The following is a 24970-nucleotide window of genomic DNA, read 5'->3' as shown; positions in this document are numbered from 1 at the left end:
ACAGATCACACGATAAAACGATTTAAATATGACAGACTCCTATATATCCGCAAATTAGTATTTTTATGCTAATAAACATTTCGAAATAAGTCATCACTCAGCTGAAACTTCTTAGGCCTAAAAAAAGGTCAGATGGATTATGGCTGCCATACATTACGAATAGTAAGAGCAAAATAGTGGATGTATTTCATTCCGAATCATTCTTTTAAGGGACTTAAAAATAATAAATTTCAAACATACACACACGTTCTCACTTTCAGTAACTGTAAAATAATCAAAGAAAACAAAATGAGAACTAATTTACCTCTCCATTTGTGACGTTGATGCCCAAATAGATGTCACCAAAGGAACCACTACCGATTTTTCGCACTAAACGATATTTCCCTCCCACAATAAACTCCTGTTTTGTTGATGAACTTGAGGTTGCCATTTTAAGTTAGTTGTGTTAAAGAAGTTTGAAATTTAGAAAGGTAAATTAACAAAATTAAATCAATAATTACACACACTACCACTTCCACCAACACGCCGACATCTCTCTTCCAATGACTGACGTAGGAACAAAGCAGCTCAAAGCATTGTGGGTTCCCAGTTCAACACTACGTAATCAAAACTAATACTGTTATAATATAAGATTTCAGGAGTAGTTTAAATAGTAATGCATATTAAAATTGAACATATAATTTATTTTAAAATATACATCTGGTAATATCCATCATCTTATTTTATGTCTTATAATGAAGGCCACAACTTATACAACAGGAAACTGGAACCAGGTGACAAGAAGCGGAAGTGTTTCCTTGTGTTCTTCTAGTAGAGAACACAATAGATGAAACAAATTATGAAAGTTAGGCAGGTATATGTGAATTATGGCCGGCATTATTGGAAATTACGTTTTATTAATAAAATAATATACAATATTCATATGTCATGTAATGTGAGTTATTTTTTACTTGGTTATGTAACTATGCTGTATCAACTACGAGGAATTAGTGATGTGAGATAAGGCCCAGGATTCACCATAGATTACCTAACATTTGTCTTATGGTTGGGGAAAACCTCGGAAAAGTCTAACCACTAAATACGATAACCTATCACTGATAAATTCGACCTTTTACACTGCTTATTTTATTATTTTATAAACAAAGAATCCTGTTCCTAATTGGTGATTATCGTTTCCTTCCCCATAATACAACAAATAATCTCCTATTTGTGTTTCGCCGTTCCCATCTAACCTAACTTCCTGTACTCCCACAAAGTCTATTCCATATCTAGTTAGCTCTTTTGCTACTAATGTTACCCCTCCTGTTCTATATAGAATTCTAACATTCCAAGTACCAAATATCATAACCTTATTTCTTTGCTGTGGTCGTGCCAGAGAATCAGTCCCATTCCGAGGCTTATTTTGAGGTTTCGTAACAAGCTGTTTTTTTACGGTGATGGGTTGTTAGCCCTTCGCCCAACCCCCAAGCTGGAGGACCACCCCTCATCGGCTGTCCGCGACTGCTTATTCAATATATTCACAGCTACCTTCCATATGTGGAGGCCGTCTCCTCGATCCGTAACCAGAGGACGCGCCATGCCGTGGTGATAGGGACCCACAATATATGGACAAAAATAATACAAAAGCTAAATTACAATACAGTTAAATTAATGGATATTCAATATATTTTCACTGAGAGAATGAAAAGAATTTTCGCTAGCATTTGTTGCACTTTTTTTGAAAATGCAAATTTATGTAATGTTTTGGATGTATAATATATTAATATGTACAGTATGCAGGAAAGGGAGATAATTTTCCGATACGATCCTGATGACGGTAACTGACTGTTATATTAATTAATTAATGTATCTGAATTGTGAATTTAATAGGATTTTTTTTTTTGCAAAACTGGGTAATCTTGCATTTTCAACACTTGTTTTTTTCATTATATTTTTAATACAGTATCGAAATAATTCATTCTGTTTCTAATTATTTACATTCGTGTATGAAGCTGCGCTCCCGTCATAGCCAGGGTAATATGTATTAAAGATATTTTTTTTCCCCGACACTAAAAATGGATCGAGGATATACTTAGTACTTTCACCGCAAGATATCTTAACGAAAAACTGAAGCCGCCACTCAAAAGTTATCAATTGAAAGAATGAATTCATATTTTTATTGTAACAATGCCAATCTCCAAAAATAAATTACAACATACCAAATTCAAGGAATGAGAGACATATCCCATTAAGATAATCATAATCATTTATTACATCCACTGATCATATACATGATATGGGACATGTCATATTTACAAACTAATAATTAATTACATAATATACATAAAAGTAATAACTATAATTAAATGCAACATAAATACAAATATAAAAAAACTTGGAACTTGATTGAAGAAAACTACAGGTCAGTCTATTTCGGCTATAAGTCTCGTTTGCAGTATGTCTTGAAGTCAGGAGTCAATTTCAACCATCGCGTCTTTCATGAGAAGACATCATTCTCGAAGTCAGGATCTGGAAAAGAAATAATTTTTTTTTAAGGCGTTCTTTTTATATTCAGTTATGACAATTACAGCTTACCAATCTTTGATGAATCTAAAAACAGACCATATATTAATTTCCTCTACTATACTATATTGCTACGGATGATACACACGTACTGTACTAAAATTTATTAGGCTTTTTTAAGCAGCATGTGTGAACATACAAGCGACAGTTTGCGCCTTACAGAACTGAAAAAATTAATTTCCTCTGACGTGTAGTGTTCCGAATAATGAAAATAATAATGGAAATATTTATTACTGTTTTGCAAATATAGTAAGTTGTTTATAGTCTTACAAAAATACGAAATTAGCATTTTTTAAATAAATGTATGAATTCCTTATGATAGAGAAGTGACATTTCGTATTGAGTTTATTTACAAATATTGGCATCGTTATTTGCAACTGAATTTTATACATACGGTAAAATTAATTTCCTCGGAGTGTAATATTCGGTACCGGTAACAATGAAAATCACAACTTCAAGAAGTTCTCACTGATCTTATTTATACGCTGAGCATACTTTTCATTATCCGAAGCATTATATGCCAGAGGAAATAGTTATGATCTGAGACGCGAAACGTAGTTTCATTTGAAATTAATAACATCGTTCTAAAACGGTATGCTCTGATTTAATTCTTAGAGGTTTGCATTAGTACGATAATATGAACACGATATAAAAATTCAGTCCTCGCTTGACACATTTTTACAGTGGCGACTTTTCAGTATTTCTGTGACATCTTGTGGTGAAACTTAAAACTATGTGCAATTTGCCACGGCCGTGAATTTACTGTCGAAGTGCATTGTAGGAGAAAAAAAAAATCATTTTATGTCATATCATAGAATGTTGGTGAAACGATAACAACATATTATATTGATCCTACAGTATATAACATCAAATTATATTTTTACAATTATAGTGCGCTACGATAATTTGAGATAGATTGGAAAAATATTCCCCACCCCTCATCTGCAGTTATATAGAAATCCAGAACCTGTAATGACTGAATCGTTCGTTATCAACAAAGATTCCTAAGAAGTTGGCTAACCTGTTGAAGGACCAGACACGTAAGTCTAGGAACAAGGTATATAGTAAATAATATACGGATGAATGTTTGAGATTTTGCGATATTAATTATTAATTTTGAATGTAAAGGTAATTAAGAATGGATTAAATTAATCAGTGAATTATGTTTTAGGGAAAGCATATTTTCTATCATTCTAAACTTATTCTTAGTTTTACATGGAACGGGGAATCCCTTTTATCTGTAGGCTGTCTAGTTGCTGTCACCGAATTTTGGATGGCGTGTATTTAAGACAGACTTACTGTACATGTATACATTTTAAAAGGTGTAAGTAATTATAGCATTACATGATAGTTTAATGAGTGTATATTTTGTGACGCAATGGAGTTGCAACGAAACCTAACCTAATGCCTTTATAACGCAAATGTAGGATCTATTTCGTGTAACAGGATAGGCTTTATGCAGTAAAATTAAATTATAGTTTATTTAACGACGCTCGCAACTGCCGAGATGATATCAGCGTCACCGGTGTGCCGGAATTTTGTCCCGTAGTGGTTCTTTTACATGCTAATAAATCTACTGACGTGAGCCTGTCGCATTTAAGCACACTTAAATCCCATCGACTTGCGCCGAGATCGAACCAGCAACCTCGAGCACAGAAGGCCAGCGCTATACCGACTATGCTAGCCAGGCCGACTTTTTGCAATCTCTTCTGTAAAGAATGACAAACAATTCGTCAGTAATTTAGTGTTTAGTTTTTACGTAGTTTCACTATTAAAGTATTTAAGATTTTGAAATATCAATCTCATTCATGGTTTATTTACTATAATAAGCATGTTCTTTAGTTCACAAGTTTGGGGAGAAAAAAAAAACAACATCCTTCCGCTAGACTTGTAAAACTAATGTTTTTGCATTGGAAATGATTCTTGGTAATTCTTCAGAAAAACTGCGTTGAAGGAGGCACAATATTTTTGCTTCGTTGCCTTCTATGAAATGTAGGCCATAATATAGTGATAAACACGTGACTTTAGTTTTTTTTTGGTTACTTTACGACACACTATTAACGTCTATAGTTATCTAACGTCTGAGTGAGGTGATGACTGCCGCCGAAATGAGTCCAGGGTCCAGCTCCGAAAGTTACCCAGCATTTGCTCGTGATGGATTGAGGGGAAAACCCCAGAAAAACCTCAAATCAGGATTTGAACCCAGGCTGCTTGTTTCACGGTTATGCATGCTAACAGTTACTCCACAGCGGTAGTTAGCGGCCACAAATACTTTCAACATAAAAATCGTTTGATAATGCACTGTTGTATCTTTCATTTTATCTCTGCCTCTGTGTAACATCACAGTTCGTGATGAAGGGGAATAGAGAGCAAACAGTTGTAATGTTTTTTAATATGTTGATCCCCACGACTAAGACAAGCCATTTGAAATTTAACGGTGACTGACCAGCAGAGATATAATGAAACATCTGTAGTAGTAGAAAGAAAGGTAATTTTGTCAATATGACATTTTGGCATTAAGCGAATCTCAACCCCAAAATTTAGTATTTTTTTAATTAATCGACTTAAAAAACATAACTGTATTTCAAGAAGGATCACTTTGTTTTTGGTTAGATCTTAAGTTGGTTCTTAATGAATTACCAGTACCGACTAAAGGTATTCTTTCTGGGAAAATGAGAGATTTCCATTTCTAATGCTGATTATTTAAGCACAGGAGCGTCGTTTCAGTTTTTTCTTGGGGAGGGAGGGGTACAATTTTTTTTTAGAAAAGATCTTACAGAGTAGGCTATCTTGCGAGGTATACTCCTTCACTATTTCCTCTGAAATGAACTATTTTCCTTATCACAAAGTAATCTCTACCATAAAAAATATTTAAACCGATGCACTGAACATAGCCTATTTTTTTAATTTCTTATTTTTTTCTTCATTTATGAAATGATTTTGATTACTTTAAGTCAAAAGAAGGGCCGATACCATGGTTTATTTTTTATGGCCAAGTTTGCTCCTCTCTACAGAAGACCTACATTTCTAGTTTCCACACATAGGCCTAGTTTTCACTTCTTACCTTACATTTACTGCACAATACAGAGGTAATTTACTTGCACTTGCTGTGAATATGCTGTAGGTACAAACAAATGCACATACATAATTTTATTGATAAAGAAATTTTAATTTCTTCTTCTTCTTCAGTCCCTTCTGCTGCTAAGCGTCAGGTTCGCCTCTCTCCATCCATTTCATCCATTTTTCCCCGGTCTCTACACATTCTCTTCATCTCTACCATTGTTTTTCCTTTCTGTTGGCCTATTCTTGCTATTGTATCCTCCCATTTAATCCTTGGAAATTTTAATTTCAACTAACAAAAAAAAAAAAAGTGTAGTTATATTTACAATGTGCCATTATGAAAGGGTAGGCGTAGCGTCTTGATTTCATTTGAGCAAAGTCATTAAATAGCTCGTTTTTTTAATAATTTCAAGGGAAAAATTGTTCCGGGGCCGGGTATCGATCCCGGGACCACGGGATCGATACCCGGCCCCGGAACAACTTTTCCCTTGAAATTATTCAAATCTGCTTTACAGGGAGCTTTACCTGAAAGACTTTGCATAGCTCGTCTTTTATTTCTTAAGCATTTATAAAAGTGGAATATTCTAATAAGAAAAGTACAGTTGTCACATTTTTTCCTTCAGTAGTACTATACTCAGGTGGGAGGAGGGGCAATTGCCCTATTCAGTCTTTCCTAAATGATGCCTCTGTTTAATCACTAATTCGGGTATAATTTTGATGGCCGAATACAATTTGATTATACACCTTACCATCACATATTAAACAAGATAAACCTTGAAAGATGATGATGATGATGATGATGATGATGATAAACGAAATGTTGTTTCCCACTTACATTTTTATTTGCAAATGTGCATGCAAGGTAAAGCTTTTGTTACTACTGAGGAGTAATTGAGTGCTTGTGAATAGGCCTACTCTTAAAAAATTAATATGCGACATTAAAAAAGAATGTTTACGCCTTAACATGCAAAACTTAAATATTCAACGAATTAGAAACTCATTTACCTGAATACAAATTATTATTTACGCATTTAATTATACTGTAAATATTTTAGTTACAGACTTTCAAAAATGTTCAATGTGAGATGTGTAGCATATAACAATTATTAGAATACTTGATTTTTTAATTTAATTTTGTTTTGTGTGTGTATGCGTTTATATTTGGCGTTTCTTCTATAATCTATTGTTTTCTTATTTATATATTTCTTCATTTTCCAGCTTAGATTGATTATACATACATTTTAAGAATCAGATTACCACAGAGAGCTAATTTTATCCTACCTACTATTTTTAAGCAAAAGCTCTAGCATATAGCCAATAATTTCTGTATTTACGTGTACGTACTCTTTATATGCAACAGGATTATTGCAAATGTTTTTCATAAGCTAGTATTTATAACACAAAAACTATTATTTAATTTTTTACAGTTATATAACGTTATTCGAAAGTAAGTTACATTTTGACGTCGCCATAATCTTTTTAAGAATTACGATATACACAAAACAAGAACACACTTATCTCATAAAAATATGGGGTTTATTGGATTCTGTATAAATGTTGAATATGTCCGCCATTTTGTTTTTCAACACGCAACAATCTTTCTTTTATGTTGTGAACAGCATTTACTAATAGATCTGGTGGAATATCTTCAATTTGTTGTGAATTGCATATGTTAGTTCCTTGGTAGTCGTACAATTAGTTAAAAAAAACTTGGTCTTTTAAATAACCCCACAGCCAAAACTCTACTGGATTGATATTAGGGGAATGTGCTGGCTGGGTGTTAAGTATATTATGTTTTGTTACGAATTTTCGTATGCCATTTGTTAAACTTCTTTTATATTTATAATAACACTGAACACAGACTAATTTCATCTTGTAAAGTCGAAACCATATTTTTACTTACTTCTTACTTCTTAATACGTGTGTCCAGCTATAAGCTGATTACACAATGTCCACTATAAATCAAATATGCAATTTTACATAGCTGCGGATTGGTATTTCATGTAATGAGTGGTTTTTCATTATTTCCTGGAGTTTATGGTTGGTGTTATTACATTGAAGTAGGATGTGTTCTATTGTTTCTTCTTCTGTTAAACATTTTTTACATAGTGGTGACTCTGATAATTTAAAGTGATGTAGATAAGCTTCCGTTACAAGGTGTTCAATTCTGGCCCGCACAGCAAAAGTTTGTACCTGTGTGGGAATATCACAGTGGATTTTAATATTGCTGGGTTGTTTCAAAATTTTCCATAGCACTCTTCCTGTTTGTCCACTTAACCAATCTTCTGTACATTGGTTATTTATCATGTTATGAATATTATTTATTATTCTGTCAAGGGAATCTGTAGGTTGTGGTATTGGTAAAAGGTATGATGCAGTTTTTGCTATTTCATCTGCTATCTCGTTACCTTGCACTCCACAGTGGCCTGGTTTCCATTGAAAGGTGATATATTTACCATTTTAGAAACCATTTTAAAACACAGTCAATGATAATGATTTAAAAATTCAAAAGAAGTAAATTTACGTTTGATACATTATAAGTTATACAAAACCTGTTACCATGTTATATGATAATAAAAATAAGTAACATGTTCATGAAAGAAAAATTAATAAATAATGTCTTCTTTTGTTGTACAGCGAACATCACTGCTTGGTGTTGAGCGTTACATGCTGTACATAGTTTGGCAGAACTCGACATATCGTCATAAATATGACATTTCATACTTCTGATAGGATCACGCAAACCTGTGCTAGTACAAAATGCTAAGCGATGAATTTTATGCAAATAGGTAGACACTTGATGTAATGAGTCCAATGTTGTGTTGGCACACCTGCAGGTAACTTGAGTTTCATTTCTCTGAAGAAGACAGATGGAACAATACTCTCTGCGAACACTACACTCTTATCTGCTATCAGACGACCCTTCTGAGTAGCTGGTAATCTGCTAAATTCCACAAACCTTCCATTAGGGTCCTTGTGCACAGCCCATAACGAAGATGGAAGTTTAATGTCACTGGCATCTTTTAGCAAAAACAATACTCAATACCATGTTAATCAAAACAAATGAATGTGTTAAATGAACAAATCCTGTTGTTCGATACATACAAATGTGTTACTATTTTGTGGATACGTTGATTTAAAAAAAATTATATCTATTTCAAAATGTAACTTACTTTTGAATAACCCTATACTTCATTGCCAATAACCTGTGAATTTATTTAACATTTCAGATTGTTTCTTAACAATGGATCAAACATCATCAGGTTCTGAAGGGTTGCCTCCACCTAATGGCATTAAGAGAGACTCAATTGATGAAGTGACAACTGCTTTGAAATCAGTGTCGTTGGATGATGACGGTATTTTTAAGGAACTTCAGTTTCTGCAATGTCCATTCAATTGGGTAAATGAGGACCGAAATGTGAAGGACACTTCTGATACTATCATAAACCGAACACTTGAGAAATTAGAAGAAATAGAAGAGGAAGGGGCATTTCCTTGGCGAACATTCACACTTACTCTTCTCATCTGTTACGAATATTACTGCAAAAATTCATACGCAGAATCTCTTGAAAAACAGAAAATATGCGAAAAAATTATCACATCAAAAGATTCAAAAGGATCATATGAAAATTTCTTTCAATCAACAAAAGACGCCCTTCGTCATGTCATTTCCTCTTGCAAATGTCACATATATTTTGCAACAGGACGCAAAAGTGAAGTTAAACAGTTGCTTCAAAGTGTGCAAAAATTTGCAGACATGGATAGCGCATGTAAAGCTGCCGTCTGGGGCATTCGAGCTGCAGTAGCAATGGAGTATGGATATGAAGGGAACAAGGTAACTAAGTTTTTTTATCTCTAATGCATCATGACTGATATTAGATTTCGAATGCAGATTTATGTTTACGCCTACCCATTTCATGTACAATAAACCTCGTTAAAACTCTCCTGCTTATAACAATATCTCATTCATTACTCTCTTTTTATACGGTCCCTGGACATTTCATATATAATCCTGCATAATTTTACCGTCTTGTAACACTTCCAAATCCCGCTTGTAGCACTTTTTTCGGACTGGAAATGAGTAAAAAAATTCCGTATAAATTGCGAAACTTGTAATGTTTTGAAAGCATAGCAAAGAAATGTGTTATTGTGACTGTACTGAGGGCCATTGCATTACGAGTACAAGAAAGAAATTTCTCACCCTCTACTTGAAAAAACCCTCAGGTCAACACTGTCCGAAGATGTATTTACTGGTACTTTCCTTTGCATAAAAAGATTTTAACACTCAAAGTCTCCCTGTCAATACATTCCTCTCCTGTCTGTAAAGTTTTTTTTCCTTCTTTTGGAAGAAGGCCCGCAGGCAAGCACCACAGCCTTAAGGTACAGTCACACATCGCTACTTTTGCAGCGCAACTTTTGTACTGCAGCTGCAAGAGTTGCGTGTCGTGTTCACACGTAAGCCAAAAGTAGCGTGCTGCACGCTACTTTTCGTGCTGCGCAACCCGAGTGCTGCAAAAGTTGCAACTGGAGGTTGCGAGTCTGTTCACACACAAGGCTGCTACTTTTGCAGCCGCAGTCATGCTGCAGGTTTCCATCTCCGTGTTGACTTCTCAATATACATTTTGTGGTTATGTTCGCATTATTAAGAAACTCATGCGAAAGCTTCCTTATCTATTATTTGCTTTTCTGTCGTATCTAGTATTCAGAAATTGACATCACATAATCAGTGTTGGCAACCCTCCTGTTTGAAACTACGCTATAGAAGATTAAAAAAATGAATTATATCGTCAGCAAATATGCTCAGACTGTGTTGTGCATTTCATAACTGTTACAAATAATTTATTTTCATCACATCTAACATTAAAATATATCCAAACAATAAAAGTATCATTGGCACATTTGGGTGGTAACACTGGTCGCAACCGCAGCAAAAGTTTCAACAAAACCGATATCAAAAATGCTGCGGCTGCAACCCTGAGAACCCTGTTCACATGTCGCTACTTTTAAGCTGCGCGCAGCATGGAAAAGTAGCGGGCAGCAGGTTCGGCAGCCGCTACTTTTCGGGTTGCACCATTGTTCACACGTTGCAATACAAGAGTTGCGCAGTTTTTTGTACTGCAGCACTGCAAAAGTAGCGACGTGTGACCGTACCTTAAGTTTGGTATTAGCATAGTGGAATGGTGACAAAAGAGGAGAGTGATCATTTAGTATCCATTAAAATATTTTCCTTTTAACAATTATAGTCAGGTTCTAATGCAAACAGATCCCAGCTGCTATCGGAGCATGAGATGGCCACTAAATAAACGAGAGAATTTGTATTGTTCTTATGGCATATTCAATAGGTTCAAAAGAAAATTGGCCTTTTGGTCAGGTGGCCGCTTAAATGAAGTGACCGCAAAGGCAGGTTGCATTGTAGCTTCTACACTAATAATTTGTTGTTCGAAACTGAAGGTACCGGTACCAGAAAAAAACATCTCACTATCCATTTTAAATTCCAATTAACCTATATAATCTTTTAGATATACAGTAATGCACGCACATTAAACTCTTATTCATTAAAATGTTCATATGTAATACAAAAAATAGAAAACAGTAAGTTTATAAATTTAAAAAAAAATTGAAATTTTGGCCTACTTTTTAAAATTTATTGTGTGGATGAATGTTACATCATAAGACTGCCGTGACAATATGCTGTTTGTACCTGAGCTGTCGGTTGGAGCAGAAAGCAGCAACAATTGAAAGAGCACTGTGAACTCTACTACAGCAGTCAGTTGTCCCTCCTACTGTGTTAAAAATACAATGCATTATTAATGGAAATATGAGATTAAGAATGGAATTTTACTTCGAAGTAAAATAAAGTTAGAAGTAAAAGTGATTTTTATACATAATTTACATGTACAATTGAAGGGAACAAAAAGAAAGTTTGAATTAATGAAAAATTCGAATTAAAAACATTCGAATTACACAAGTTTCATTGTATTTGCTTTCAGCTAACCTCTTTTCCTTTGTGTTTCTTCTAGAGCGCTGTGGAACACATAGAAAAGGCATTACAGTTGGATCCACAGCAAGGTGAATGGCACTTTTTGCATGGAAAGTGCCTTGGACGCATTCGACGTATTGATAATTATAATGAAATACCCACAAAAACGGAATTGAAGGCACTTGAAAAAGCGGTTGAAATAACAAGAAATCCATCCTACATAATCTTCTTAGCACAAGCTTATCGAGAAGCAGCATTCAGAGTTTTCTCTATGCAAAGAAACACTTTAAATGACGACCTAAAGGCATCTCTAGATCGTATGAATCAACGTTCATATCAACTATACAAGTAAGTTTGACTTATTTGTAATATATGTGAAGTGCATTTCAAATGCTTCTATTTGCTTCTCTTCACTTTGTCGTAATGTCCATATTTATGCCGCATATAATGCCACACTCCATACTCTGTACAAAGCACTTCACTAGTCTCTTCCTTAGTTCTTTTTCCAGAGGTCAGCAGAAAATGCTCCTTTTCCTATTAAAAGCTTTCTTGGCCATTGCTATCCTTTTGACTTCCTGGCTGCAGCTTATGTTACTGGTTATAGTACACCCCAGTTATCTGAAGGTTTCTCCTTGTTCTACTGCCTCATTTACAATTCGCATGTTTACCTTCTTTACTTTCTTTCCTATGCCATGATCTTCGTCTTATTTGCATTTATCTTCATCCCATATTGCTCACAGGTGTCATTTAGCTCCAGTAGCATATCACTTAGTATCATCTCCTCTCTTCTGCTAACAACGCCGTATCATCAGCAAGTCTTATGCACTTTATTCTTTTTCCTCCTACTATCACTTCTCCCATGTTTTGAAAACAGTTCTTCACTAATTGCTCCAATTAGATGTTGAACAGGGTAGGTGATAAAGTGCAGGGGCGAATGCTAGTCACGAAAGTTAGGCTTGCTCTTTTATTCATAGGGGAAGATGGGAGGATATAATAATTCATAATTCATAAAAATAATCAGACCCACATAAATAATTTATTTTATAATTATGAAATCGTTATGAGTCATGGATCATATTCGCTTATCAGATGTAGAAGTTCGATATAATATAACAAACATGGCCAACAAAACAGTTTATTTAGTTTTTTCGACCCTGCCAACCAATGCACATTGTTGTATTGAGCTGCACTGAACGAGCGCACATATTCTCTATAATGTCTGTCTTCTCTTGAATAGTCTTCGGGAAAATGGATTTAATAATAAGGTTTCAATAACACACAATTCCGAAGTCATTGCAATACTTCAAATTAATGTTTAAGAATTAATAATACATGCATTCCGCTCATACAATTACATTGCACTCGCAAATCACAGCACATTCCCGCTGTCAATACTGGTCTGTATAACGTTAAATAGTCATTGGTGTAGCTCTCGGACCAGAGCTTCAAACAACACATAACAGAAGCATGTGCGCCTAGGAGGAAGGCACTTGCGCGCGCATCATATTCTCGCTATTTCTACGTCTTTCATGTAGCTCCGAGAAACGAGCAAGTGTTGCGATACTTGCGGTATGCAACCTGTGGATGGTATTACGCCTATACAGTATTCCAAAAATCAAAATAAATTTTAATGTACGTAACGCCAATTTGAGAAATACACATTCTACAAAAATATTGGGCTTGCGCAGCAAGCATAGCATGCCCTGAGAAATCGCCCCTGATAAAGGGCATCCTTGACCTACTTCTCTCCCAATTTCACTTCCTTCTGACATTTCTTCTCCTATCCCAACTCTGGCTACTAGTAACAGGCATTTATAATGAACACTGATCAAAATATCCCTCATTTCTCATGAAAAACAAGAACTGAAAAGACTACAGTGGATTATAGTGGACTTTATGTTGTCAGCAAACAGCTGGATACATTAAGAAGATTGGTTGATCCTTTTACATGCCATAAATTGGCATTGTAAGTTTCCTAGTTTTATTGCATTTTCAAAGGACTCCATAATGAGAATTTAATGCGCTTAAACTCATCACTGGTAACCATGTATCAAATAAAAAGCATGATAATTACTTTACCATCTTTCTCGAGAATTTCTCCTGATATATTAATTATTAAGTGTGCATTCTACAGAAGATGATCATTGTGACCAGTAATGTTTTTCTGACCATTCTTGCACTATTACATTTTTACACTTGTCCACAGAGATGCTCTAAACTTGAGAGGAGACTGCTCTCACATAAATATACGCTGTGCACAGGGGTTTTTCAAACTCCCAAACCCATTCAGAGATATAAAGTTGGCCAAAGAATGTTGCGAAAAGGCTTTAATTCTCGCACCAAACAATGCAATGGCTAACCATGTTAGTGGACAGCTACAAGAGCGCTACTGTAACGACATAGAACGTGCAAAGAAGCACTATCAGGCAGCTGGTGACCAAGGTGCTTATGGTGCCTTTATGGATCTATATAGACTGAATTACAGTGAGGTAAGGAAAAAAGTCCTTTAATGCAAGTCCTTATGACATAATTATAAATTACGTATTCAGTTTCATTAATGACGATCAATACAGTTTGGTACTATAGTCCCGACGCTGTTATTTCCGGCGTGACTCCACCCCTTTGCTTACGTCTTAGAAAGTAAAGGCTCTATAAAGTCTACTAGTAGTAGTAGGTAAGTAGTATCGTTCGCCATTTTTGTTCTCACATTGCCGAGCTACCATACAAGGAATCTATTTGCCATACCGTTAAACATTATCATGTCGTAGCTCCTATGATAATAAATCAAATGCAATGTAATTCAGCAAATAATTGAGCAGCAAATAACGTCTTCGTGTGCATTCTGCGAACGCCAAAAAAAGAGCTAAAATGGCGGGCGATTATATTAAGTATTTATCGAGCCTTAAGAAATGAATCAGTGAATCACAATACACACACGTTTAAATGTAGCCAACCTGCAACGCGATTGGCTGCCGGAAATTAGAGCGACGGGACTATACAGTGAAATCTCTCATTTACGGTCATCAAAGGGATGTAACAATCAGTCGCATCTGGGAGGTGTCCTTTATTGGGAGGGAGGCTCCCCAATCTAACAGTAAATTTATAACATGCATTATTTATCCCTTCACGCTTTAAATGAAATGTATTAGGCGTACTGTAGTTTAATTCTAAATACAGTCTACTGTACTACAGTAAATTCTTTGCAACTTTGAACTACAGTAGATAAGACCGAAAAAGGAAAATACAGTACTGTGCCATGCAATTTTATTCTAAGGCTACAGTTATGCAGTACTGTAATTTACAGTTTTCAACTTAACCTTTACGTTCAGGTGCCATGTCTCTCGAAACTGAACAACTGATTCAAATAAAGAGAATAATCCTACTAATGTGTCCAATACAATTTCACGATCGCGGAAACCTTGGACCCATCAGACAGGTTAAATTTTATGACTTTATCCACCCGCTTCTAGCTAACAAGGGGTAGCCGGCTGGGCTAGTGGTAGCCTACGAGACCCTTGTTGTCTTCTTTCATGTTAAGGAATTTCTGTACAGTTCTCAAAACTAAATTTTTCATTTTTGCAACACATTAGGTCTTGAAATCCAAGTTCTGTCCGCAGTTAGGAGGTAAAGCAAGCTTTAGGACTGTGAAACAGCTGTCCCTGTCCGTGACTAGAGTGTCCGTAAACGAGAGTTAAATTTATCATTATTTCTATATTATTTCAGTTGGGACATAAAAATCTGTCTGTATATGAGGAGTGTTCGTATCTTGGGGTGTCCGTAAGGAGAGGTTTCACTGTATATTGAAATTTACATTGAATTTTATTATCTTATTTTAAGATGTCAATCTGAAAGTTAGAATTTACAATACAGTTATATTACCAGTTGTTTTGTATGGTTGTGAAACTTGGACTCTCACTTTGAGATAGGAATAGTTTGAGAATAAGGTGCTTAAGAAAATATTTGGTGCTAAGAGGGATGAAGTTACAGGAGAATGGAGAAAGTTACACAATGCAGAACTGCACGCATTGCATTCTTCACCTAACATAAGTAGGAAAATTAAATCCAGACGTTTGAGATGGGCAGGGCATGTAGCATGTATGGGCGAATCCAGAAATGCATATAGAGTGTTAGTTGGGAGGCCGGAGGGAAAAAGACCTTTGGGGAGGCCGAGACGTAGATGGGAGGATATTAAAATGGATTTGAGAGAGGTGGGATATGATGGTAGAGACTGGATTAATCTTGCTCAGCATAGGGAATGATGATGGGCTTATGTGAGGGCAGCAATAAACCTCCGGGTTTTCTAAAAGCCATAAGTAAGTAAGTATTTTATGATGTGTGAAGAGAAAGTGTGATATTGCAAAAAATACGATTTCAAGTTACAGGAGAATGGAGAAAGTTACACAGTGCAAAACTGCACACATTATATTCTTCACCTAACATAAGTAGGAAAATTAAATCCAAACGTTTGAGATGGGCAGGGCATGTAGCATGTATGGGCGAATCCAGAAATGCATATAGAGTGCTAGTTGGGAGGCCGGAGGGAAAAAGACCTTTGGGAAGATCGAGACGTAGATGGGAGGATAATATTAAAATGGATTTGAGAGAGGTGGGATATGATGGTAGAGACTGGATTAATCTTACTGAGAATAGGGAATGATGATGGGCTTATGTGAGGGCAGCAATGAACCTCTGGGTTTTCTAAAAGCCATAAGTAAGTAAGTATTTTATGATGTGTGAAGAGAAAGTGTGATATTGCAAAATAAACGATTTCAAGTTACAGGAGAATGGAGAAAGTTACACAATGCAGAATTGCACGCATTATATTCTTCACCTAACATATGTAGGAAAATTAAATCCAGACGTTCGAGATGGGCAGGGCATGTAGCATGTATGGGCGAATCCAGAAATGTATATAGAGTGTTAGTTGAGAGGCTGGAGGGAAAAAGACCTTTGGGGAGGCCGAGACGTAGATGGGAGGATAATATTAAAATGGATTTGAGAGAGGTGGGATATGATGGTAGAGACTGGATTAATCTTGCTGAGAATAGGGAATGATGATGGGCTTATGTGAGGGCGGCAATGAACCTCTGGGTTTTCTAAAAGCCGTAAGTAAGTAAATATTTTATGATGTGTGAAGAGAAAGTGTGATATTGCAAAAAAAGATTTAAAGATTATCACAGAGATACGTTTTTAGCATGCTGATAACGAAAACTGGGTACTGGGCACACCATCTTTCTGTGTACAGCGATTTCTTCTAAACTATTGGACGAATTTTGTTCATATTCAGTACCTATGAGTCAATTCATCAGGGAATAATCCACATGAAATATACAGGGTGATCCATTTTAATAAGTTATAATGTCTCTTTGGGAGTGAATATAGACTTGAAATTGAATATTATGATTTCTGTGGTTCTGGGAGAATTTACATTCTATTTCTACTAAATTGTTGGACGAATTTTGTTCATATTCAGCATCTGTGAGTCAATTTATCACGGAATGATGTACATGAAATGTAATAATTTCAGTATTAGTCTGTGTGTACAGTGATTTTTTTTAACTTCTTCTTCTTTCAATGGTGGTATACCTCAAGGTTCTGTTTTAGGCCCAAATTTATTTAATATAATGTTACATGACTTACCTGATATTGTTCCACCTGAGGTAAAAATAAGTATCTATGCAGATGATGTTACAATATGGGCTACGAACAATGATCCAAACGAATCATTAAGAGTTATACAAACAGCTGTAAATAATATCAGTAATTGGGCATCCAAATGGAATCTATCTATCTCACAATCAAAAACTGAATATACTGTCTTCACAAGAAGATATAGCTTAAAAAACTATAAACCTCACATTTATTTGAATAATCAAGGAATTCAGTACAATCCAACTCCTAAGATCCTAGGATTAATTTTTTATGAAAAACTTTTATGGAAAACACATTTAACCAATGTTGCTTCACAGCGTCTACCACGATTAACTCTCTTGAAGATCATAGCTAATAGGAATGGGGATAGATATCACGACAATGCGTCTGTTTTATAATGCTTATACGATCAAAATTGAACTATGGATGTGAAATATGGGGAGGAGCATCAGCAACTCATTTACAAAACATTTCTGTTCTTCAAAACTCAGCCTTAAGATTATGCGTAGGAGTACCAAAAACCACATCAACTGCTGCCCTAGAAATTGAATGTAATATTCAAACAATCAGACACTATGTATTACAGAAGGATCTAAAAATGCATTTAAAATTGCAAGTCTCATCCAGATCTCAGATATTCTTCAAACTGTCCGATAATATCCTGCGTAATTTCTATAAAATAAACAAAGAAGAAATATTAATCTATATCACAGACACACTGATTGCTAAAACTCCAGTTGTGAACGAAATTCCTCTATAGAAATGGGTAATTCCAGAACATTGCATACAAATTCCAGGAAATCATTCCAAAAATGATCCTTCATACATTCTTAAGTTAGATGCCATGGAACTACTCTGCAGCACATATAAGAATCACCTTCAAATTTATACAGATGGATCTCTAAATCCTAATAATGGGACACCAGGAGCAGGGTATTATATTCCAAAATATCAAGAAAGTTATTTCATACCATGTTCATCCTCCTCCAGTCTTGACACTGAATTGCTAGCTATTGATGCTGCTCTTCAGTGTGTTACTCAAATTTCTGAAAAATCTATTTGCATACTTACCGACTCCAAGGGGGCTATATTTAATATAATTAAATATGTACCAAACCTACATGCACATAGAATTATTCCAATTCAGAAACAACTAAGTAAACTAAAAAACTTCAAAAGGAAATAACATTTCAATGGATACCTAGTCATTGTGGTATACCTGGAAACGAGAAAGTCGATAATATTGCAAAACAGGCAACATATTTGCAACCAACACCTCTTCAAGTGATATCTCTATGCAGTGCTTTTGCTTCAGTAAAGTCTCATTTTACAAACCTATGGATCAACAATTGGCTCTCTTCTGACAAAGGAAAAAAAATAACTTTTTATCTGCCCCCATGAGAATGTTTGCTTGTAAGTGTAGTGTAGTAAGCATTTCTCAAATAAACGAATTGGCACTGGAGTAGGCACCACTTTGTTATTAAAATTAATTTGTTCACAGGACAAATCATATAATCCCATTTCTGACTTTGAGCTATTGCTCAAACGTTATAAAGAGAAACCACGACAAGAAGAAACTGTATGCCAGATGGGTTCTTATTATTGCTTCATAAGAAACGATATAACTACGGCATACAGAAGGTATTGGAAACAGGTGATGGATGACAATCCTGACTCTGAAAAATTGAAGGTATGTATTCACTCACTTGTTTTATGTTTACGCCTGAATTAAAATTATGTCAAGCAGCTTTGAAAATACTTGAATCTATTATGGTACAAAGAAACTGGTCCTGATGGCTGAACGCAATTCATTATGCTCGAACATGAAAGGGTGTTTGAGAATATGGTGCTTAGGAAAATATTTGGGGCTAAGAGGGATGACGTTACAGGAGAATGGAGAAAGTTACACAACACAGAACTGCATTCATTGTATTCTTCACCTGACATAATTAGGAACATTAAATCCAGACGTTTGAGGTGGGCAGGGCATATAGCATGTATGGGCGAATCCAGAAATGCATATAGAGTGTTAGTTGGGAGGCCGGAGAGGGAAAGACCTTTAGGGAGGCCGAAACGTAGATGGGAAGATAATATTAAAATGAATTTGAGGGAGGTGGAATATGATGATAGAGAATGGATTAATCTTGCTCAGGATAGGGACCAATGGCATGCTTATGTGAGGGCGGCAATGAACCTCCGGGTTCCTTAAAAGCCAGTAAGTAAGTATATTTATTAAAGCTTCCTTATTCTGTCCTTTTTTATATTACATCTTTTGTTTCAGACACACAAATGTACTTTTTTGCACATGAGGACACCTGTGAATATTTATGAATTGCTTTATGACGAAGCAAGGTTGGCTTTGAACAATGATGAGATATCAGCTGAAGACCACAAGACGTTTCAAGAGATTAAACTTCATATTGAAGCAAAAAAACCAGAAATGTCACAAACTGAACCATTATCAAGACTTAAGATGGTATGGGAAGAATCGACATATGCTAGTAATTCACGAAGGCAGCGTGGACGTGGTAGGGGTAGGGGAGGAAATCGAGGCCGTGGGAGAGGAAGGGGGAGAGGAGACAGTTATAACACAGGAAACAGGAGTGATAGCCGCGAAGGAGGTAGAGGTGGCAGGGGTAACTATAGAGGAAATTCCCGTGGTGCGTACAACAGATATAACAGTCGCGATTCAAGTACTGAAAGCAGAAACAGCAATAAGGGCGGCTGCCACCCTAGACCCAGTAGTCGAGAATCAAGTGTAAACAGCAGAGACGGACATCAGAGTAGGGAGAGAAATTTTGGCAGGAGTTGGCCGCAAAGAGACTCAAGTAATGAGAGCAGAAGCAGTCAGGATAAGAACTGGCGCAGCGGACCAAGAGACTTTGGGCCTCCAGCAGGAGAAAGACCAAATGCCAGTCGTGACAGCAGTTGTAGTAGCGTCGACAGTAGAAATGGTTATCGGGCTTATAATGACAGGAGGAGAACTGACAGTACTAGCAGTGTTGGAAGTTACACAGGGCAAAGAAAGAGAACAGATAGCACCAGTAGTGCCGGCAGCGATGTTCGTAGAGATTGGAGGGATGGTTGTCTGGGTGGAGGAGGAGACAGGAGTAGAAAAAATTCAGGCATTGATAATAACTGGCGGACAGGTAGAGCGAGTAATCAGGATGAAAGAAGACTGAATAACAATAGAGGTTCGTGGAGGGGTAGAAATGAACGCGGTAACAGTGATGGAAAAAGGGAAGACAGGCAACATAATGCTAGTCAAGGGTCCAGGGACAGAGATTCCAGCAGCCAACAGCAGCAAAACCAGGGAATGGGAGACTCTTTCAGAGCACCTCAACAGAGACAGAGAGGAGGTTTTAGAAAGCGAGGAGACGATTTCAAACTTTCTTGGCGAAACAATGATTAATAATTCCTTATTTGCATTTATATTACCATTGTATACAGAGTAATTCTGTGACTGTTAAAAACCTCTAGGGATGATAGAAAAGATCATTATGAACAACTTTATATATGAACCCATGTCTAGAAACGTTTAATTACTACATCATACTACTTTTGACCAATAAAACGGTATGAAAGGATGTGTTTCAACCAATCATGGCTGTTTATTGGTACAATTTTATCATTTCCCTAGCATTTGTTTCTTTATTTGCAAACATTTTCAAGATGAAAATTCTTTACGGTATTATAAAACATGCTTTGCGATCATAATTTGTTTCCTGCATAGATAATCAACCGAAAATGATGGCTCCATTCAAACGTTTTGGTGAAGCTAACATTAGTGAAATACTCATTACTGGTGGAATCAAAACAACTCCAATAGATTCTATGAGATTCCTCACTAATATTAACAGCATCAAAATGACAATAGAAGAAAAAGCACTGATTCAATATGAAAAACTTATTAGATTACCAGGAAACAATTGGCATTCATACAGTCCTCTCTGTAGATTGAAAACTCAAAAAAGTTTCATATCCATTGTTCAAGAATTAAAACAGAAAATCAATATCCCGAATTTAAAAGAAAACCTACAAATTAAACCAAACCCTTTAACTCTATTAAATATGGAATATAATCTAAACTTAACAGAAGAAATACTGAAATCAGAAGTAAACACTGAAATACTAAAACAATTGTCTTTAGAGACAATTAATATTAGATACCCTCCACAAAACTGGCTTCATTTATACACTGACGGATCCTTGATCTCCAGAGAACAAGGTGCCAGTGCACATGTTACGTGCTGTCTCTTCTCACTTTATAGATCTCTTGGGTATGGAACAACAAGTTTTGATGGAGAAATCATTGGAATAAGTGAAAGTCTCAGGAATCGTCTATGCCACATCAGTAAATTTAAAAATGCAGTTATATTGTCAGACTCCAAAGCAGCTATTCTATCAATAGTCTCTAAACACACACCTTCATCTCAAACAGCAGAAATAACTGAAATGCTCTCTCAATTAATATCACTCAATAAAAGAATTGTATTCCAATGGATACCATCCCATTGTGGAATCCTGGGAAACGAGAATGCAGATGCTTTAGCAAGGAGGGGCAGCACTGCTACTTACAGACCTGTTACTAAATCTACGTATTACTCTGTGAAAAGATTTATTAAATCTACATACTTAGACTTCAACAAACAAAATTTGATAGCATGGTCCCAAGGGAAAAAATGGAACTCTGTGCATCATAATCCACAGTTAATTCCCGATTTACCACGAAAATCGTCTGTAGCTGCATTTAGATTGGCAACAGGCCATGATTGTTTGGCCAAACACCTGCATAGAATTGGAATATATCAGTCCCCTAACTGTCCATTGTGCAACTCAAACCAAGAAATGGATTCGGAACACCTCAAAATCTGTGCTTCAGTGGCTGGCCATGATAATATCTTTGAAAAATATTGGAGTGCAAGAGGTCAAATGACTTTATTGTCAAACACCTGGCATTAGAAAACAACAACATTAGTGAAATAGAATTTTAGTAAGTCAATATTTTATTGTATTAGAGTATTTTATTACTTCTTATTTTTATATACTTTATTCTAATTGTGTAATTGTTAATTAAATCCCTCTTGAGTTTTGATTTTCTCTAGATAAATCTAATGCGAATAGGTATTGGTTCCTGTTTATGGTGTATATTGCTGTTTAGACACTTTACAATAAAGCAATTTGCCGTCTTGCACTCCAATATTTTTGTACGATGTCATCTTCTTGTAGCAATGCTGTGCATCTTTTGATGTGCTCCATTTTCATCTATTCCTTTGCATCACAAAAAATGTTGATAGAAAAGCCAATAAACATCTGTTCTATAAAAACATACAAGGTAAGCAGATTTTTTCAACCTACCCAGTGTTTAAACCTTAGCTTCACCACTGGTCAGAAAAAGTGATGAGGAATAATTTATCCCTTTACAGTTTTCCAATAAAGTGGACGGTTTTCTTGCAAATTAGATAAAAGATTAATATGTATCATTATTTCTTGCCATTAGGAAGTTTGACAACCCTACTGCAGTGACTAAGGGATGGAATGCTGCTTTCCAGACAGAGTTCATGTGTGTATCTGGAGGTGAGCCGGCAATGGGTTGTTGCCATACTATGCACTCTTTCAGTCTAGTTTTCTAATTAACCATACACTTAATTGCAAAATTCATAATAGATTTTTATTTATTTTAATGTATTCTATTACCTCCTTCAATCTGCACAGTTATATCACTGTCACCCTGTATGTACGGTCCGCTTCACCATTTTTGGTGTGTGAAATAAGTAATGGGAATGTTAAATGCTAGTGTCTTACCTTTACCGTAGTCAGTCTGACAACTGTGTTTGACAAATGGATGATTTAACGTGTGTAGAAAGTGGTACCATTCTCAGTTGCACTAGTAACATGCTCACAAACTGGGCATTATACTCTATGACACACACCAAAGACGCTGGCGCCAGCTGTAGCTGTCCTTTGATGTTAGGCTTATTTACGTTACATTTTGGTTTCTTTAGTTTCTTATAACGAGAACATTCACATGAAGTGAACTTGCTGATAAGCATTTCATTTACGGAAGGACAAATGGAAATGGAAGAAAAACTGCAAGGTTTTATCAATCAAATTATTATTTACGATGCCGACTAGTTCACACTATATTTACAATAGTTTAGCAACATTTGTAGGAACAAGGAGTCTGTAATCAAACTTCAGAAAGATGGCCTTGTGTTCAGTGCTAGCTGTCCACACTAACAAACATCAAGGCTTCTAACTACCAAATGGAACGTTTCCGGACATGAGTTCCTATATGAAAATTGTTCATATTGATCACCTCTGTTGCTTCTAAAAGTTCGTAACAAAGTCACAGAATCACCCGGTGTAAGTCAAATGCAATATTATTGCCATTTAAAATAAACGGTACAGTTCAGATGATTTTCCATTCTTTAAAGAGTGTATCTATTCATATATTATATAAATGTAAGTGATATTTTGGATTGTTATTGATTTTTAATTTTCTTAGAGGAAGTTGTACCTTTATCAAAAGTAAAATAAAATATGTTTGATGTATACATTACTGCAGTTATTTCCATTCATTCTATGTTTAACTCACTGCTACTGCAGAATGTCTGTAAATGTATCCTATTCTTTTCATGAATGTTAGTTACCCATCCATTGGATCCAAGAGTTATTCCTATATCTACCAGAAGTGATTACTAGATTACAGAAGTTTATGTAGGGTCTGGATGGAGAAGAAAATAACTTGCCGAAAGTGGGGAAAAAAATAACAGATGTATTGTGATAGTGAACTGTTAGTTCTTGTCTGGTTCATTGATTATATGATTGTAGAGGGGTCTATACATTTATAATTTAATTTGTTTTTATTTAAAGTAAAACAGTCGTATTTTTTATTTTTATAGAACCAAAAATTATTACAGTATTTTATTATTATTTTGTTCTTGACACCTCAGCGGGCTACATCCTCCCAGTTGAGAATCACTGGTATAAAAGATTGCTCAATACTTATAGGCTTTGACAGCAACAACTTTTATCAATTTCGCAATGCTGCCATCTAGCTACTGCATAAGAAGTCACGTTATAACTCTCATTTGAACTGCATGGAGCAACTGTACTTCCATGTAGCGGTCATTCTCAATCGATGGTGGCAATCCTGGTGTTGTTCTCTTCCACATTTTACCGATTTTAACATGGGGATGGTCAATCTGTTATATATGTGATCAGGGATGATATTAACGAATTTGATGATATCTGCAGTTGCAGGGTTTTCTTGATTTTATCTGACGCAGTGTTGGCAATGTGGAGAAAAGGTCGCCAAGTCGAAGATCTAGGGTCGAAATTTTGTAATTCTGATTCGTAACATATGGTGTTATTTATTGGACTTCCAGATGAAATGTAGGATAATAAAATTTATTTTATACTCACATTTAACAAGAAAATTGTTTGGCCATCGCTGTTTTGTGAGTATCTCAAAGATATCTTCCTCATACCTTCTCATGCCCATGTGATAGATCAACATCACCTAGATCTCTTTAAATGGTGTTCTACAGATCCATAGAGCTGATTGGATAGATCATGTGCAAGATGCATGCCTAACAGTGCAGGTAAGTCGAGGGAAATGCCCTTTTCGGGGAAATTGAGTTATTGATTTTAAAAGTAAGGGAGAAAGGAAAATGTTTATAATTTTGCCTCAATTTCGGGAAAAGTTAGCCT

The 24970-nt window shown here is 35.7% G+C and overlaps 2 protein-coding genes across 7 annotated transcripts in view; one reads left to right on the top strand and one right to left on the bottom strand.

Annotated features, from left to right (window-relative positions):
• Positions 1-563, bottom strand: part of LOC138694316 (casein kinase I) — a 200009-nt gene extending 199446 nt beyond the window's left edge. The window contains exon 1 of the mRNA XM_069817923.1: positions 305-563. Within this exon, the coding sequence (XP_069674024.1) occupies positions 305-430 (126 nt within the window). The 5' untranslated portion in view covers positions 431-563. The remainder of the gene's footprint in view (positions 1-304) is intronic.
• A 146-nt stretch (positions 564-709) lies between these two features.
• LOC138694296 (uncharacterized) lies at positions 710-23811 on the top strand. Of its 6 annotated transcripts, none has more exons than XM_069817875.1 (6): positions 710-773; positions 8853-9457; positions 11643-11950; positions 13809-14091; positions 18756-18944; positions 19536-23811. In XM_069817875.1, the coding sequence occupies exons 1-6, from the start codon at positions 725-727 to the stop codon at positions 20664-20666; spliced, it is 2565 nt and encodes an 854-aa protein (XP_069673976.1). In that variant the 5' UTR covers positions 710-724; the 3' UTR covers positions 20667-23811. The 6 variants fall into 6 exon arrangements, with proteins under 6 accessions (XP_069673976.1, XP_069674012.1, XP_069673985.1 ...); XM_069817911.1 differs by lacking the exon at positions 710-773 and adding an exon at positions 832-853; XM_069817884.1 differs by lacking the exon at positions 710-773 and adding an exon at positions 3324-3602.
• Positions 23812-24970: the final 1159 nt, after the last annotated feature.

The sequence above is a fragment of the Periplaneta americana genome, chromosome 1 (assembly GCF_040183065.1).
Source record: "Periplaneta americana isolate PAMFEO1 chromosome 1, P.americana_PAMFEO1_priV1, whole genome shotgun sequence".
Classification (NCBI taxonomy): Eukaryota; Metazoa; Arthropoda; class Insecta; order Blattodea; family Blattidae; genus Periplaneta; species Periplaneta americana.
Note: the sequence above shows the minus strand (reverse complement) of the source record. Positions and strands in the feature narration are given on the sequence as shown.